Source organism: Cygnus olor, chromosome 12, assembly GCF_009769625.2.
Source record: "Cygnus olor isolate bCygOlo1 chromosome 12, bCygOlo1.pri.v2, whole genome shotgun sequence".
In the NCBI taxonomy this organism is placed as follows: Eukaryota; Metazoa; Chordata; class Aves; order Anseriformes; family Anatidae; genus Cygnus; species Cygnus olor.
This window is the reverse complement of record NC_049180.1, coordinates 12,949,581-12,968,097: the sequence shown is the minus strand read 5'-3', so window position 1 is coordinate 12,968,097 and position 18,517 is coordinate 12,949,581. Positions and strand designations below refer to the sequence as shown.

General features: G+C 53.9%; 1 protein-coding gene across 8 annotated transcripts in view; it reads right to left on the bottom strand.

The window, feature by feature from the left end:
* Positions 1-18,517, bottom strand: part of HYDIN (HYDIN axonemal central pair apparatus protein) — a 121,738-nt gene that overhangs the window by 35,299 nt on the left and 67,922 nt on the right. For 7 of the 8 annotated variants that reach the window (XR_005823631.1, XM_040571108.1, XM_040571109.1 and 4 more), the window contains 11 exons: positions 10,422-10,614; positions 8,252-8,368; positions 7,366-7,575; positions 6,242-6,379; positions 4,911-5,088; positions 4,304-4,434; positions 3,166-3,299; positions 2,328-2,464; positions 1,587-1,714; positions 1,286-1,477; positions 841-990 (listed from right to left, as the gene is read on the bottom strand). Coding sequence is in view for 7 of the 8 variants with exons in the window: in XM_040571108.1 (XP_040427042.1) it covers positions 841-990; positions 1,286-1,477; positions 1,587-1,714; positions 2,328-2,464; positions 3,166-3,299; positions 4,304-4,434; positions 4,911-5,088; positions 6,242-6,379; positions 7,366-7,575; positions 8,252-8,368; positions 10,422-10,614 (1,708 nt within the window). In the remaining variant the exon portion in view is untranslated. The remainder of the gene's footprint in view (positions 1-840; positions 991-1,285; positions 1,478-1,586; positions 1,715-2,327; positions 2,465-3,165; positions 3,300-4,303; positions 4,435-4,910; positions 5,089-6,241; positions 6,380-7,365; positions 7,576-8,251; positions 8,369-10,421; positions 10,615-18,517) is intronic. The other variant, XM_040571110.1, reaches the window with a different exon arrangement.

Sequence of the window (18,517 nt, the reverse complement as noted above, 5' to 3'; positions counted from 1 at the left end):
CTCCAAGGTTGGGGTGTTACTGGTATTTCTGAGAGGAATGGAAAACACATTTACTCATAGTGTGGGGGTTCTACAGCACACAGCATCTGCATGCTGCTCTGGGTGCCTGGGGTGAAGCAGGTGTGCAGTATAACTGGGTGCCCTGGTGTCAGGTGGATCTAAAATGGTCAGTCAAATGCTTTCATCCGGTCATGTGGAGGCACAATGCTCAGGAGCAAGGTCCTCAGGAGCGGGCTCAGTCCTGCAGGCCCAGGTGCTGCTTCACCTCCTTGCTTAGGAGATGATGCCCAGACACAGAGGCATCAGGCACACATCAGCTATACGACAGAGGCAGATGGGCTCTAGCTGGCTAGAAGCAATGCTGCTCAGTGCCTGGCTCTGGTTGAAGCCAGAGGTGAGCTGGTTACATCTCAGCTAGCAATTGAAGCATCCCTGGGACCATTCCCAGGCACATAAGCACCCGTGTCCATACGGCCACACGCTGCCAGGCTCCAAGCCACAGTGATCGGGTGCAAGCTCTATTTTGGAAAGGCTCCCGGGTTTGTCACCCGCAGGGATGCTCCTGCCTAGGGGGGGAGGGGAGGGGAAAGGGGCAGATTCCCCCCGGCACCGAGAGGTAGCCATGCTGCAGCACACGATGCTCTCTGTGCACGTTCCTCACCAGCATCTCAAGGTGCCTCTTAGAGGAATGTGCTGCGGGGAAACTGAGGCACAGGGGGCTGGCAGAAAGCTGCATGTGGAAGCAACGATGGTGGTGGAGGCTGACTTTGTGCCCTGCTCCCTGTGCTGGGCTCTCATTACCTCACTGCCTGTCCTGCAGGAGACACCTGCCCCTCTCACCTCTTCTGTGGGCAAAAACCTGACCCGCACGTTGCATCGCTGCCCCGGCGCGAGGTCTCCAGCCAAGGGCAGTGCCTCAAAGACGCAGGGCTTGGCCTTCGCCTCCTGCTGCAGCTTCCGACGTACGCTTGCTGGCAAATGTTTGTCCACCTGGGCACATAAACCAACCCCATGGTGGGGTCTGCAAGGACAGACCCACCATTCCTGCAGGGCTCGGGCACTGCCCAGTGCTGAGGACAGGGAGGCTCTGTCCTCAGAGGAGGAAGGGGTGGAGGTGGCAAACAAGTGCAGCACCAGCCAAGGAACAGGTCCAGGTGAACCAGTCTCACTCTGTCCCCTCCGTGAGCTGTAGCCCAAGTGCTCAGGCAGTTACAGGGGAAGAAAAGCCAAGAGAGGCCAAGGAGACACAGCTGAGAAGCTACATGTTGTGTTGTCATTGCTTTACCTTCTTAACAGGCTCTGTCATGGTGATGAACCATTTACAGGGGACCTGGAACTGATTGTGGAGCTGGATGGTTTCTTCCTGACACTGCCCACACTGCACACTGGAGAACTCCAGCCTGTCCCTGGAGAGGCTGAGGGACGGCAAAGTCACAGTGGCACGAAGGGAGATGTGAAACGTGGGACCTCCTGCTACCTAGCGAAGAGCAGAGCATCCAGCTGAGAGCACAGACAAGACCCACTGCTGTGCCCCATCCGAGGTGGGCCCCCAAAAAAGGTGGCACAGGTACAGGAGCGTGTGGTACCTTGATGGGCAGGAGCACGTCCACCGCTCCCAGCGGCAGGCTGGCCCTCTGCGGATCGAAGCGCACCTCGAATGTCTCGGTCTCGCAGTACGGCAGGTTCCTCACACGGTCCAGCTCCACAGTGAAACCTTCAAGAGATGAAAATAAAGCAGCTGAGACACACAAGCGACAGGAAATGTGGCCCCAGCATGCTAAGGCCATACAGGTGTGGATGCTCTGTGAAGTTCTTTTTGTTCCTTGGATGACAACTTGGAGGAGGCACCTGACCATCTTAGGCACTCATGGTTTGATGGAACTACAGCTTTACCTCAAGGCCTGTTTTGGAAGCCTCCTTTGATACAACAGAGGACCTCACAAGCTGTTTCCTCAATTAAGGACCAAGAGAAGTGTTTTGGCACTCGGAACTGTACACCGAAGCACTTCTGAACCACAAAGGGTCCCTCTGTTTACAACGCAAGCCCACAGAGTGCCCAAAGCCTCAGGTGGTGCTCATGGCAGCCAAGAGCAGGAGATGCTGAGAGGTGACGGAGGTGATGGGGCCACCTCACCCCTGCAGCGAAGCATTAGGGCAGTTACAGGCAGGCCAGGTCTCTGGCCAGAAGAACTCAGGCTCAAAAGCACCGGGCCTGAGGAGGAACAAACTGTACAAACAAGCACTCAAATCCCTCCACATATCCAGTGGCTTACACTGTTGGAGATGGCTCCTTGGAGCCCACGTGAAGCGTCTCCAGCCCTGGGTACCTGTGTCACGCAGGACCCGTCCATCTGTGTGGAAGGACACTGGGAACTGCCCGGTGTTGGTGACCTTCACGATGTGCGCGGGGATGTTACCGAGGACAACATAGCCAAAGTCCAGGATGTACTCGGGCAGCTGGGCTCTGAAAGCAGGAATAAGCAGGAACCCTTAAACCAGAGCTAGCAATGAGGCCTTAAAACAAAAGGAAATATGTTCAAAATGGCATAAGTGTGCGTGGATACTGGTCACAGCTCCTCTGCTCTGAAAACCTGTAGTACATAAGTCTACTGGACCTCCAACGGTCTCGGAGGAGCTGCTGAGTGAGGGGTACAGCCCAGGCCTGAAATTGCTCCAGGACCTTGTAATAAGACTTGGCCCCACAGGAAACCTTCACTGCTCTGCAACCACCTCTATCTCCAAAGGAGCACCAGGAAGCTCAGTAACCAACAAGACTTGTGGGAAGGTCTTTTTCCAGAGCAATCGCACTCAGGAAAACACAAAAACAAGCTGTTTTGCAGAGTGTCTCCTTCCTCAACCATTTCTTGGAAGAAAGCTCTTCCAGAGCTGGTCAGCCCACGGTGCCTGTGTGGGGTTAATGATCTGCACTGGAGACCCCTCAGGTCTAAGAACGGAATCTGTGAGGAGCTGAGCACCTCCAAATCTCATGGGTGGCACTGCAGAGGGGATGACACTCAGGTGTCCACACATCAAATCCCTCAGAATCAGGCCCCTTCTGAAGTCCCCAGCTCATCCCAGCTTTGCAGGAGCTCTCGGGAGCAGAGGAGCACCACTGGGTGTTACCCTCGGGGCACCCAGAGATGGGGAACGGGATCTCCCACTGACCTGAGGAGCCTCCGACGAGCACGCTGGTCAAAGACCGCATCCTCGGGGGGACAGGAGGCAAGGAGCTCCTGCTGCTCCAAGGCATGTTCCTCTATGAGCATCTCCTCCATTCGCATCTGCAGCCGCGTGTCGAGCTGAGGGGAGCAAAGACAGCGGCTGGTTGACAAAGGTCCTTCCCCAGCCCAGCCTGCTCTTGTTGAGAGGGGCGATGTGGTTCTCCTGTCTCAGTATCTGCAGCACCTCCTGCTCCCTTCACCAGGACCTTATGTCAAAGGAAATGAACTCAGCATCTTCTCCTGCCCAGTCTCTATTACAAAAGCTGATCTGGCCAGACAAACGTGCAGACAAGCCAGGAACCTCCTGGCGCTCAGTCGGTGCCAAAGCATCTCGGACAAAAGCTCTCTTGAGACAGGAGCCACCACAAAGCTGGTGCTTTTGGAGATGAAGCTCCCAGCATAAGCCCAAGGCACCATCAGGCTTCTGGCTCCAGGTCCCTTCGCTCGAGTTTCCCCCTGCCAAATTTTCTACCTGCTCCAACAGCATGCAATGGCACCGTGCTTTCAATGCTCTCTCATCCAAATAATAAATGCTGCATGACAGGGGGTCTGCGAACAGGCCTGGAAGCCTGTGGCAGCTCAGGAGTAGGGGTGAGCAGGGATGCAGAGCTGTGCTGCGGATGTGCTCGCTAGGAACCCGAATCCCAGCCTCTAGTGCGACACTTGCTCAGGGAGGACATGTGGCACTTTGCTGAGGGCACCAGGGCATAGTGCTCCCCTTCCACTGCAAGGGGGGTTGCTCTCAGATGAATCCTGCCATTAGAGTCCGTAAACATGGCAGAGTTCGGGCTGTGAGCAACAAACACCCCGGCGACGACCCGCACCTGCACCACAAGACACCATAAATCCAATCCCATGAGCACGGCCTTCAGGATCTCCCCTGGTGTTAGGCACAAGCTCATGTGTCTGCGGGAGGGATGACTGCTGGGGGTGGGCAACCCCCCGGGACGATGCTGAGATGATGCATGGCCAGGAAGGTCCTAAGTGCCGGTGGGACACACGTGGCCCACTGCGGGTGTGGGGTGGGCGATGAACGCAGCAGGAGGGTGGCACATGCCACACAGGGCAGCGGCTGTTCTCACCACCGTGCCCGAGTCATCCATGGGCAGCTCAGTGGCCGTGGCTTCCCCCAGGACAATGGCTTCATCTCTCTGTCCGTCCTTCTCCATCTTTTCTTTCGCCTCCTTGAGGACCTTCTCATATTTTTCGTGTCCTGAAGAAAACATCCAATAAATAGAGGCGTGGGCACAGCGCCAATCCCATTTAAGCTGGGAAGCCCCTCTCCCGAGGTTGTCCTCTCTGCCAGCAGTCTGGGGCAGGTGGATGCTGCTTTTCCTCCCTGAATTGGGATGCTCACTTCCACCCATCTTCCTCCCCATGTAGGAACACCTCATTCCCTACAGTGTGATGCAAATCTGCCCCTGCCAAAAGCCCTGCTGCTCTGTATTACAGCTTTCCTGAGCATTTCTGTCCAGCCATCATCTTTCCAGCCAACAGATATGTTGGCAAACCCTGCGGGATGCTTCTTGGGGCAAAGCCACATGGGACCCTCTGCTAGAGACCCAAGAAGCAAGTGGAGGGCCAAGTTTTGGGGTCTGACACACCTGAAACTTCCAGGCGTGGTGTGAGCCGTGCATACAACATGGGAGAAAAACAGGGGACGTTCCTGGGGCCAGGGGCAGCACTTACCTTTGATATTCCTGGGCAGATCTAAGTAGATCCTGGGAAAGCTCCCCTCTCCTTTCAGGGTGAATTTTTCTGGCTCCAGATGACCCACTTGGATCTGGAAAGTCTTGCAGAAGATGCCAGGCACTCCCGGCAGGTACAAGACTTTCAATACTTGCTCCTTGCCAGGTCCGATGTAACCCTGCAGGGTGTGGGACAAGAGGGGGGCAGGCACCAGAGGGGCCTTGGTGACGGGCAGCTGCCGAGGCTGATGCCATTAAAGACTCAGCTGTGCCTTCAGAAGCTCGCAGCAAGAGGGCATCAGTGTGTCATCCTTGTAGGAGACGGGCATGAGGAAATGGGAGAAACTAAATCCCTTTGGGCCACTTCTTCCTAAAGGAGCATGGATGGGGAATGCTGCTCCAACTCGGAGATAACCACACAGCACGCAGGAGCTGGGAGGATAGATGCTCCTAGAGCAGCCTGCTCCCGCACAGAGCCCCGTGCTGCATCCCGCTGCCTTGCACTCCTCTACTTGCTGTCCCAGCCCCGCACCTCCTTGGCTGCCCCACGAAGCTCCTGCGGAGCAGCACAGCTGGAGCCCAAGGGACCTGCACCGGGGCTTCCAATTTCTGGCAAAGGAGCTGCATGCCCGAGCAAGAGCAGCCAAAATGCACAAGCTCAGGCATCACTGCTGGGGCATGGGATGGGTCTGGTCCCAAAAACATAGCCAAGAAAGAGGAGGAGGAAGTGCTGGAGATGCACAGAGGTTAACACAGCTCTCCCATTTCTGCTGTCTGGAGGCAGGACAGCTCGTGAGGGACAGACTGGTGCCTTCAGGCAGCTCCCCTCCCCTGGGGTCACGCAGCAGCTGGGACGGGTGTGGGACCCCGATGCAAAACGCCAGCTTGGTGTGGTGCTGCCAGCAGCCACGGAGGAGAACGAGCCGAGCTGGCAGCGAGGGCTCCTGCTCAGTGCATGAGAAGGAGCCTTCAGCCTCACCTGGCTGGGGCAGGCAGTTCTCTTGGGGACAGGGGCAAGGAGGGGACCTGCCCAAGGATGCTGCGGGTGAATGCTGCGGGTGAGGTGACCCTGCAAGGAGCCCGCACCGTGTGGCTCCAATGCCAGCACAGGCAGACAGCTCAGCAGCTGGGGCCAAGAGCTGCCAAGTCCCTTGTGCAAAGCCTCCTGCCCCCATAAGGGGCTCAAATGGGACTTGACCTTCTGTCCCTAAGCAGCTTACAGCCCTCGCTGCTGGCTGGTTTAGTGTTTTGGTCTTCTTTTTCTCCTTTTTCCTCTGTAACCCCTCTCCCAGGAAGCAGGACATGGGGCCAGGGCGCTACCCCTGCACTCACCGTGCTGGGCAGGACCAGGGGCACGCCAGGCAGAGGGCTGTCTGCAGGGGCCATGCTGGGGCTCAGCGCCTGGTACTTGAATCCCACCTTCCCGTTGTTCTGCAGGGTGAGCTCCGCTTCAGTGACTTCGTTAAACAGCTGGAGGAGGACAGAAAACAGGAGCTGACCCACGGTGGTAGGATTATGCTAACCTGGGGAACCTGCAGCCACAGGACCCAGGAACAGGTATCTGTGATAGCTCGCAGAGATGCAATAGCAACCATGTAAAGCTCAGTAATAAAGAAAACAAGGAGGACACAAAGTCCTCTGCACTTTAAGGCATCATCTAACAGATGGCTGAGGCACCAAAGAGGAGGTCTCCTTCCCCTAGAAGCTGTTCTTGCCCCCTTGCATTAGGGCAGGGCATGGCCAATCATCCGCTGCTCCTATCTAGTGAGCAGCCCTCAGATATCAGAAGCAGAACCTGCTTTGTAAAGACCCCTTCAGCCCCCGATACCCATCTCCAGTGAAATTTGCTCCCCTGGGCTTCCTCTGCTTCTCAGATTGCTCTTCCTTCAGGAAGCAGTGCTGCTTTGAGAGCAGCTGGGGCCAAAAACTCCACCAAAATCAGACAGATCTGGGCAGCTACCCCAGTCAGCAGTGCCAAAGCTCAGCGGCTGCTCTCTTGGTCATTACCCCACCACTTGGCTGCAAGACTTCATTTATTCTTGGCAAAGTGGCACGTGCATTGCAATACCTGGTTTATTTTGTTGCTTGATAAGGAGCACTAGAAAAGAGCATCTCCTTGGGCCTCAGGTATTAGGAACTGATCAGCAGGTGGATGTCCCAGGGACATGTCCCTCTGAGGATCACCACCAGGACCCCTTCTGCCCTGAGAAGTAGTGCCAGAAACCTCGAGGGGGAGGAATTCCCAGCTCTGGGGGCTGGAGATGGCCATAAGAAGAGCAGCCTGGATGCAAGATATATTACACAAAGGCTGTCCTTCCAACAAGCAGAGGAAGGCTGTGAGGAAGGCAGAGGAAGCTCTCCACCCAAGCCAGGAGCTGGGAAGGGTGGAAAGTCTTTGGCATCGGTGGGCAGCAGCACACCAGTGATGGCTTCAAGACCAGGAGCAGCTATGGTACCTGCAGCCTGCAGTCGATCTCTCTGATGTCGAAGAGGTAGCTGAGGAGCGAAGCCTCCCCGCTGAGCGCCACCTCGTACGTTGGGCCTCCCTCCACCTCGCACAGCGCCGTGACGCGGGCGACCAGGTTGGCGTGGCCGAAGAAGGTGATGGTGACCCGTTGGCTCTCGCCAGGCTGCAGCACGCCATACAGCGGCAGGATGTCGAAGACCTGGAGGAAGGGGAGATCAAGATCTGGAGCACCAGGATGGATGCAGAAGAGTCACCCTGCCCTTGGGCTCTGGAGCGAGGCTGGAGCTCCACGGCCTCAGCTTGGAGTGAAGGACGTGGCTGGAGGGACCCTCAAACAGACAAAACTCATCCTAACCTCCTCCTGCATCCACTCCACTTCCCAGTGGAGTGACCATGGGAAAGCCTTCTCCCACGCTTGCTATTTAATGCACTAACTAATATGGTGCATTAATGTAATTTGGGAGGTCTGGCAGCAAGGAATTCTCTCTGTGCCTTTAGAAGCAGCTTTTACTGCCTCTGGAGAAATGTGAGACTTGGAGGCGAGTCCTCGGGGAGGACTCCAGCCCAGCATGCGTGCCTTCATCCTTCCCATCCTCTCTTGGATTCACACGCTGCTCTCTGGTGAGATGCCACAGCAAAACCCACCGCAGAAAACTCCTAATCAATGCCCGCTTGATTAAGTCCAACAGGATCAATAACCCTGCCCCAGCTGCTGTGCAGGAGAGGCCCTTGGCCAGCCCTAGGATGTGCCCTGCACTGCCTCTCTCCGAGCTGTGATGCTGTGCTCAGGGCATGAGGCCACTCCGAGAAGCACTGGGGCCATCAGTGTGCCATGCTGGAAAGGTGGAAGCCAGGCAGGGCAGATACCCTCTTACCTCCTCCACACCCAAGGCAAGGGGCTCGCTGTCCGCAAACTCCATCAGGTCCTTGATCTCCACCCGACTCTGAGACTCCGCAGCAGTTGCCAGCTCCTCAGCAGCAGATGGCAGCAGCTGGAAAACGCCCCCCAGGAGCTGCAGCGGACTGCTGGTTGCTTGGGGTGAGACCCCCCTGCTGCCACAGCTGCACCCCACCAATGTGGGCTCTTTGAGCCAGCAGCAACGACCTCCCAGGACCGTTTCAATGGATGGGGAAGAACCTGGTCAAGCCAGGCGTAGCTGAGGTGGTGCCTGGGTGCAAATCGAGTGTGGGGACACCAGTGCCATCAGTTCAGCATTGGTGTCATCAGTTCAACCCGGCGCTCGGTCATGGCAAAGGCCTTGAGGGCATTTTGCACCCACTGCAGGCGGACCAGACGCAGGCTGTGCAACACGACAACCCCAGGTTTGTTCCTGCAATTGTCATTTAGCGTTGCCCCCGCCCAGGACAGCTCCCCTTCTCCCCTCTGCTCAACACTTCAGCACCAGGCTTATGCCCTACAAGGGAAGATCTGGGTTGGACGTTGCCTTCAGGGTGAGCCTGTGGAAGCCATCTGGTCCCCTCTGCCGCCTTCCCAACAGCAGACCATGGACTGCTTGTGTTCAAATGCTGCCCAAGGATCGCCCTGAACCCCCAAACCCACACAGGTTAGGGTTTCCCTGACAAAAGTAGGGGTACAGCTGCAAACAGCTTGTATCAAAAACTGAAAAATAAGGACTTGGGAAGTGCTGGGCAGAACTATCCTGCTTCAGGAGGTGCTTAGGTTTCATCTCGCATGCCCTTCAGCACTGCAGAGCTGAAAATCTCCACTGCAGAGTTCTTCTTGAACATCCCCACCCCGAACAAAGCAGTTGAAATGTTTTTCCATCTCACAGCTGGTTCTGTGGCATTTAACCTCAAAAGCACTGTCTTTCAGAAGGAACCTTGTCCCTAGGCTTTTAAGCCCTGTTTATAAATGTGGGCTTTGTAATTGCTCTTGAAGTTGAAGAACATGTGCTTCTTCCCTGACGTGAAGAAGTGCTTCGTGCTGTGGTCTCAACTTCAGCAGTAGCTGCAGGAGTATTTCCGGGACATCCTCAGACCCAATTAGAGGCTCAGTCTACCCAGTAGATAAAGCACAGGGGCGGGCTGAGTTTTCTCACAGTTCTTCTTCCTCTCAGGAAGAAATTGCAAGATTTGGACTACCTCAATACACTTTACAAAGCATACAAAAAGTTGGTTGTTTTTTTTTTTTTTTTGGCCTTTTATAGTTTAATTTTTGGTCAGTTACAGAGCTGTCAGCTAGCACACAACCGCTGCTGCTTGCTTTAGCAGTGCAGGACTCTGAGCACAGCTCTCTGCCCTTCTCCTTAGCCCTGAAGGGGGCAATAGGGGGATTATTTCATTTCCAGCCCTGCCTAAACCTCTCCATATCCAAGGTCCTTGATACACACATGCCTCCTGGTTTCAATACCCTTTCTGTCATCCTCACGTTTTCAAAGCTAGCAAAGGTTTGCCAAGTGTGCATTCCCAAAGGTGCTAACCACACCACTTTAAGCTTATCATCTCCCTTCTCCCCAGGAAGATCATGCAGATACTGCCTTGATACAATGACATGGGCAGTAGATAAAACTGCAGTACAGATCTGAGGCAACTTTGGATATTATTTAGCCATGTCCACCTTTGCCTGTGCATACATGGCAACAAAGCAAGAAACAAAACACCCTGATGATTCTATCTCAGCATTCAGCCACGCTATTCTTTGCAGCCATGGGATAGAATTTCTCCAGACTGTGCAGAGTTGCAATATTAAAACTGCCAATATTTGCATGTGAGCAGGTGCAACCCTTCTCCTTGAACTTAATGATAATTCTGGCATTTCCTGAACCTCTCATGCTTTCTCACATTCTTTTTTTATTGCCCAGGCTGCAGACCAAGGTGCCAGCTCCCATCACCACCGAGGTCAACCTCTAAAGCAGCAAGGCTCACCAGCAGGGTCAACAAACCAAAACCAATTCCCAAAGCCAGGAGACACCAGACTTTGGCTACAAACCCTTGCTGTAGAGAAGCACCCATCTGCTCTGTGGCCATCACTGCAATGCCCATTGGGGGAGGCAACGCAGCTGGTGGGTCTATAGGGAAGACTACCTGTGCCTCCAGTGAGTCATCTGCATCTGCTGGCTCTTGGGCAGAGTCTCCTGCTGCTCCCATGGCCTGGGCTGGCTCCTCTACACCCACAGCCCTGGAGCTGCTCTCTGCAGATACCGAGGGCTCCACCGTGGCTCCCTCCTCCTGTGGTGGTTGGGGTTGGATGAAATATTTAGGTACCGGAGGGCTGAACCTGGAAAATAAAATGGTTGAACATGGACCTGCAACGGGAAGGAGGAAAGCCTGCGTAAGATGGATGAGCCCACGTGGCCCCTTGGCAGGATGCTGGTGATGAGCCTGGTGGCCATGAGCAGGTCAATGCTGACGAGCACCAAAGCACCAGCAGCAATTAACACTGTGGGGAAGAAAGCTTCGGTCATCTTTAACCAACACACTGCAAATCTTGCGTGGTGAGATTCAGCTCCTGCCATGCCATGGGCATTCCCCATCCGGCAGCGTGATCACCCAGCAGTTTCTAAACACAAACTGCTCGAGGAATGGTGTGGTAAATGATTCAGCAAACCAGCTCAAGGGCTCGTTTACAGATGGATCCGAGTTTATAGTTTGACCAGTGACTGTCAATAAACATATATAGTTCAAAGTTTCCAAATATTCCCAGATGACTTAGATTACGTTCCCCGTTTTAAACCACAGTAGGCACTTGTGGCAGCTCTGCTCTGGCTTCCAATGCCGCACGGATGGACAGATGCTCCCCACGGACAAACCAGGCAGGTTTGGGCCACAGCCTTGGCTGCTTCATTCCTAGGGGATCTTAGTGCCCACCTTTAATGAAATTCTGCCTGGTGAGTATTTGGCTACTGTCTACGCCTGGTGTTTGCTCCTAGATTGGAGGCTTTCCACCACCCCTGAGAGGTCCCACCTGCCTTGGCCTTTGGGTGGACTTGGGATCTCACCAAGACCCTGGCGGTGTCCGGAGGGCAGCACAAAGCAGGGCCGGAGGGCAGGGAGGCGTTTGCTTGCCCCACACAGCAATGCCCATCCATGGCCCCACCTGCACAGAGCTCTCTCCCTGGGCTGTGGCACCTCAGTACGTATTGGGGTGTGCAGGTGGGCACCCCCGGAAGCCCCCCAGTGCCACACCAGTTCAGCACATTGCCTCCATGGCCAGCACCGCCCCAAAGTGCCAGCCACAATCCATCCTGGCCAGGAAATGAAACCACGTCTTGGAGCTACTTGAGATAAATACTGCGAGTTAATAACAACTCCTGAGGAGAGGTAAAGCCCCGAGATAGAAAATCCATAATCATTTATTAAATTACCTTTAGTTCTATAGAATGGTTTGAGGCAACTTCACAGGACCGCGGTGCCTAGACAACAACAACATTTTTCACGCTAAAGCAGCAGCCCTCTGGGAGCCTGGGAGATGATGTGATTAGCGAGCCCGGCTGCAGAGAAACAAAGCACAGCCAGGGACTCTTTCCAGTGGGGGAAAGCCAGAGCGAATGAGAAGTGTAAGACAAGGAAGGCAAGGAGCTACGCGCACCTCAGGAAGGCAAGGTGTCCACAGAAAGCTGTCGTATTTATGCTTATTGGGACAAGAAGCCTTCCCGAAGGAGAGGCAGCTGTCTCAGGAAAGCAGAAAGAAGGGGAAGAGGGGTTGGTAACCTTCTGTCTCTCCCACCCCTGTCCACCCCATAAGCACATCCTCCACCCAGTGCTTCCAGGCTCCCCCATTGCACTGGGGGTAGAGGAGCTCAAGCCACCTGTGGAAGAAAGTGTGGGGATGTGATGGGAGCAGGGCTGGACAGGCACCAGGGAAAGAAGAGGCCCCAGCCTGCGAGAGTCTAGAAATAAACCTCAGCCTGTCAGCCTGCTGGGGCACAGCTTCACACTGCTTCCCACACCCTCCTCCCGAAATAGAGGAGCTAGAAGTCACACCGCTGCCGCTAACTCGACGCGAAGACGCAGGCGGGGTGGCATGAGCCCGCCGGCTCAGGCTGTGCAAGAGCCATCAGCATCGGGACAGACACCCCAAAACTGCACTTCCCCAGAGCCACAGGTGGATGTGAGCGAGCCCCCTCTTTCAGAAGGGCTCTTTGCAGAGTTCTGCTCCTCCTCACTGCACTGGAGCAGCAAGGGAGGAAACTAAAACCGTGAAGACTATTTCTTTGCTGGGAAAAATTCATTTTCTCAGCTGTTTACAAAACCCATTGAATTCAGACCAGGTGAGACAGAAGGGAACAGCAGAACCACTGCAAGATGCGACGTCTCTAGCTCCTGTTCTGTGTGTGCAGGGCTTGGCGTGCATCGGGATGCAGGGAGCGGTCCGGGGATGTCCCACTGCGACCGAGTTTTAATTAACTTACAGTTAATACGTAGTATTAGCAGACACTTTACTTCTTTGAGTCAAGAAGGTCACTTTTGAGAGGTGGGGGAGAATTTTGATTTTTTTTTTTTTTTTTAATATTTTTTGAGGGATTCTGTTCCCACAGAGAAGCGTGCCATGTTCCTGTGGCCACAACCAAAGCTCCCCAGCACCTTCCAGAGGGAACCACGGGATTTGATTTGTGAGCACATTTGTGGGCACATTGAGAGTCCTCATTCCCTGCTGAAGCCCCCTGGAAAGATTTGGTGCACGTGAAAACACCCAAAACCTCTACTGACCCATCACTTTCCACGACAAAAATCGGAGAGGGTCTTGAAAACGCCTTCTGCCCTAGCTTCTGCCTCTCTCCATGCATTTGTGCAGGACCTTGCCAGGCTTGCAGGCACCATTGCTCCTCTGCCCCCTCGGTCCAACCCACACCATGTCAAGCCCAGGCAGTGCCAGGCATCAGTGACACCAGCAGGTCTCACCCTGTTTGGGCAGGGGGAGAAGGGGAAGAGGTCTTTTGGGGAGGTCACCCTATGCAGCAGCACTTTCCTCTCTCTGCACGCCCCCGACAAGTTATAACCCTGGAAGAAGTCTCCCACTGACCTTACCAGACTTATTGGAACCTGCTCTGATTTTATAGAATATTTGCAAAACATCTCCCATCGAGTCCTCTCCTTCCCCCTGCTTTGCCGTGTGATTCATAAACATCAGATGAGGCAGTAGGAAGCTCCTGAGTCTCCATCAGACAGAAACACTTCTCAATCAGTCTCTGGCCAAAGGTCTCTCTGAAAAAATCAGGAGCTCTAATGATAAACACAATTTGTACTCTTGGTTCGAAATTAAACAAGCCACGCCGGCCATAATTTGGAGGTGCTATTTAAAGTAATCAACAATGACTACAATCTTCCCAGCTACTTCAAAACGTAGCTCTGCAGACAGACTTGTGGCCACAGTGACTCCTGCAGCTGATCGCCCGAGGGATGCGGAGCTTCACCCTTTTGAGATGCCTTCATGAGGTGCGAGCCTAGCAAACAACTAAGGGTGGGGCTGCAAGTGCTAAAAGCATTAGGAAACGGGGAGCCAAGGAAAGCTGAGCACAACCTGTTGAGAACAGCAAGCTGGGTCCAAGAGAGCTTACAGAAGGCTCCCAGACATGAATAAAGAGATTTCTCTATCTGTCTTCTCTGTAGGGTGAGGACTGCAGAAGACCAAAGCTGTATCTCCACCACTTTGTGGAAGGGATGAACAGGACAGGGCCTGAAGCACATCCTGAAGTCCTCAGCTGGGAGGAAACATCTCTGCTCGTCTCAGCCCCACCAGCCCACACTGACACAGGTTGCCCGTGCAGCATGTCCCAGCCCCATGTGCCTTCCCAACGGGGTTCTGCAGCTGGTCACAGAGGGAGAGGCAGGAGTAGGTAGAGGAGCAACAACAAAGAATGCAGATGAAAAAAACAAACCTAAGAAAGCTCCCATTTGTTTAATATCCTTCCTGGGGCAGCATCCCAAAATAAGCCACATGCCAGAGCTCCACCATGCTGAGAATGCTGGCACTGCCATCCATCCGCTGTCCAGAAGGAGCTGGGCTCATCACGCCAGCACAAATTACAGACAGATTTATGGCCATGCAGAGTTTTTACCATCATTTACACGGGCTGTGCAAATGGCTAGTTGACATCATCGCCAAGTTATTGTTGAAGGTCACGGCACAACATAATTACCCGTTTTGCCAAGGGTGAGGCAGATGTTCTCGCAGGAAATGTGCTCACAGCTGAGCAGCCTGGCCTCATTTGGTATGGGACCAGGGATGACCCTATGGGGTGGCCTGGTCCAGGAGGCACCAGGGACACCTCAGGACAGAGAGGGAGTGATGGAGACAGGCAAGGGAGAGGTGCCGGGCGCCATCAAAGAGGAAGAAGAAGGACTAGGGTGAAGCCAAGAGGTGCCCATGAGTGGTAAAAGCTGACCAGGGTGAAGGGTGGATGGGGATGGATGAGATAAGGGTAAAGACATTGTTATAGGGACTGAGGTGAGGAGCCGCTGCTCTGCCACCCCAACCAGTCCTTCACTGGGTCCTGCTGGGCTGCTGAGTGCAGCCAGGAGCTGCTCAACACCTCGCCCAGCCAGGCAACGGGATGAGTTGGGTTAGATAGGAGGAGCTGGGTAAATCAGTGGGTGAAAAGGAGAGAGAGAACCCAGCACCCACAAACTTTGTACTCAGGGTGAGCCGACATGTCCCCTGAGCAAGGAAGAGCCCCTGCAAACCACACTCACAGCTGAAAAGGTTTCATGTCGAGGAGAAGGAAGGCTCTCCCAGGGAGGGACTGAGTTCGTTGGGTTCAAAAACCACATGGCATACCAGGTGGCCTAGAAGGATCCTGGGGTGTCTGGCACCCCAGGAACTCCTGCCTCCCTCGGTGCGAAGGAGCTGGCCAAGAATAAACTTGTCCTTCCTCAGCACCATGCAGCCTCTTTGCTCTGCATCTCCATCACCTCTGCACTAAGAAGGAATCACAACAAACACCCCCAAGCAGATTCACAACCCCCGACATGCAAAGATTTGATACCCGGATTCAAATTTGGCTTGAGTGCTTTCTCCTAAAAGCTTAAGGATTCCTCACCCTGTGAAGACAGGACTGAGACAGGGACACACCACAAAGAGCACGATACTGGAAACAGCACTCTCAGAGCGATGCCAGTGAGTTTGAAAGGGTTTTCCCCTGAAAGGTGCTGGATGCAGAGAACGTGGAAAGTAGAAAGAGAGAATGGGGAGAAACAACTGGAGAAATTAAGGGAAAAGAGGTCTGGACAATCATGTCAGCTTACTTGCCATTGGCACGCAGAGCGGCAGCAGGGTGGCAGGGGCTCCCCAGGCTGCTCGCAGAACATCGCCGGCAGAGCAAGCAGCCCCCACCAAAGTCACCTTCCAGCCAGCACTGACTGCTTGGCCAAAGCCAGGAGGGCACGCTGTCCCGCTGCAGTGCTTGCAGTGCAGGTGGCACTCAGGACGGAGCAGCCCCCTGTCTGACAGCACCTTGGATGGGGCACACAGTGCTTTTGGTCAGAGCAAGGCGTTCTCCTTTGCCTTACCTATGCCCAGTCCATTTCTCCAAGGCCCCAGAGCTGCTCTCTGGTGCACCAAGGTGAATGAAAACACTCGGGGCTGGTCACCCTCATGTAAAGGAGGAGGCTGAGCCTCAGAAAACCCATGTGTAGTCAAAGTGATTCCCACGGAGCCAGTCAGGGCTCTGACGTCCTAGAGGCTTGCAACCTGCAAAACCTGTGGTCAGAAGCCCCGGGGCAATGAAGATGTCTCAGACCTGCCATCACGTTCCCTGGAAGGATCAGGTAGCAAACTTCCCAAAGCCTCCCCTGCTCCAGCTCCCCAGCACCTCTGCCCAGCACTCGGAGCCCCTGCCATCAGCAGGCGTTGCTGCAGGACTCCACCACAACTCAGCCCCAGGAGTGATGCGCGGAAGGAGGGCTATGGGACAAGCAGTGTCCTTGGAGCTGCCAAAACCCCAAACATGCTGCCCCAAGGGGCTTGCAATTTTAGCAAGACAGCACAGCCCGTGATAGCACCAGGGGGGAAAAAAAAAAGAGGGTACATGCTCCTGTCGCTCATCTGAGACTCCTGAGCATCAGGGCACGGTGGATGCGTGCGGTTCAGATGTATATTCTTGCTGCTCCTGTTGCTACCTCTCTCCTCCGGTGGCTGACAGAGCACTGCTGTCAGATTTTTGCCTTGCACTGTTTTCATTGTCTGTGTTTTCTATTTCTTCCTTATTATAAAAACAAAAGAAAAACCCCATCAAGTATAACAAAGAATTGTTTTTGTCAGGACCGAGGCAGGAACCTGGCTGGCAGGGCCCCTGCAGTTTAGCCTGCCAGGGGACACGGAGGGAGGGCAGAGGAACAAGGAATTATTCATGCCATAGAAGACCCACTTGGGAGGAGAAAGACTCCTTGTTTGTTCAAAACAAATTGGCAGAGAAAACCCTGGATGGAAAGGAAAGGCAGGCATTTCCTACGTATTTAGCTCACCAAACCCTATCCACGAAAGATCTACTGGCCACTCATTGTGCTGGATGCACAGCCCAGAAGTTGCCGCTCTCCAGAGACATCAGGTCAATGCACAGAGTAGGTCTGACACGTGCCACGAGGTGCAGAGCTTCAGGCTGATCCTTCCTGGCACACGGAGCTGACAGCGTGAGCTAGCTGCATCCTGTGTGTCACGTGAAGGAAATGGGGACAGGGACAAAGGGGTCCTGCAGGAACAGCAGTGCTCAGGAGGAGCTGTGCCTTGTTGTTTAATAATGAAACTCTAGAGAACAGCATAGCTTGGGGTTAAGCCTTTGGCAGCAGCAGGAAGGGAGCATTTGTCACAGGGGGCTCTGGTTATTCAGGAAGAAAAGCCGTATACAACTTTTGGATGTAATGTCGTTCTTTTGATGGGAATCCCAAACAAAACTGAGGGGCTGGATATTTCCCTTAGAGAGGGGGGCAAGTTGGTCTTCAGGGAAGAAATCCTAAAGGTAAGCAAGATGATGCTTGAACGTGGCTCCAGACCTACATCCCCTGCTGGCTCACTGGAGATTCCTTCCAAGGCAGCAGAAAACTTCTTGGTGCAAAGCCTTAACTTGGCTTTGAGTTATCAGAGGTCCAAGGGGAAGGGAGAGACCGTTCCCAGCCTGCCTCTGGTCACATAGGTCTAGGAGAGGAGTAACCACAAAGGTCTGATAGCTCAGCACTGCCAGGGAAGGGGCACAGCTAGCGTGGTCTGGGCACGTGCAACCACACAGCAAGGCTTGGGCTGTCGTGTGGTAGCTCTGCTCAACATTTCTCTCTCCTGGCCAAAATAAATGCGTGCGTCTGATTGATGCTGGGAGCCTCTGATGAAGGCCTCCAGCCAGGTTAGATGTGTGGATGGCTAAATTCAATCGATCTCACTTTCGTGGGACCTGATGCTTGATTCTCTCTGTGTCAGGCCTAAGTTAGTTTGATCTGATAATTTAGAATACCAACAGTGCTTAATGGGGACCAGAAATAATATCTGACATGCTGCCCTTCTGCTGGGCTCTTAATGAGTAATTTGAGGTGTTAATAGCTTGGAGACTGTCTTCATTTCCAGCCCTGCCATGGAGCATCACATGGTGTCTGCCGAGGGACCCAGAGAGAGTACATTACTGCTTAATTAGCATGCAGAGCAGAAAAGAGAGCTGTCCTAATGTCCACGTCGCTAACGAGCCAGAAAAGGGGCTATGCCAAAGACCACTGGGCAAAGTCTGCTGTCCTGCCAGATGCTGAGGACCCCCAGCTGCTACCCAGCCCTGCGGGCTGGGTGCCTTAGCAGCCTCTGGAAGAATGAACACCTGCAGGCTCGGGTCCTGCAAAGCCAATTTAGGCGGAGGCGCGGTGATTAAAAACTGAAAACCAATTCAGCATTCACATTTCCAAAAACTCAAAAAGGTTCCAAAAAAATAACAGTAAAGATAAACAGGCAACCGGCCAACAAGTGGCCCCAGAGGAAATTAATTCCACACAGGCTTCGCAGTAATGTGCTTATTTCTCTGTTATTATAAAATATAAGCATTGTTCTGTCATCAAAATTAGATTCTCCCTTTAGCTGGTAATTAAACCCTAATCTAATTTACCAGGAGATGACAGAGGCCTCCAAGCAGAGACTACAGCCCCGCTTCCTTCCTGCGTGCCCACCTCCTCTTTGCAGACTTTCCCCTGCACGACTGGAAACCTGCAGGGTC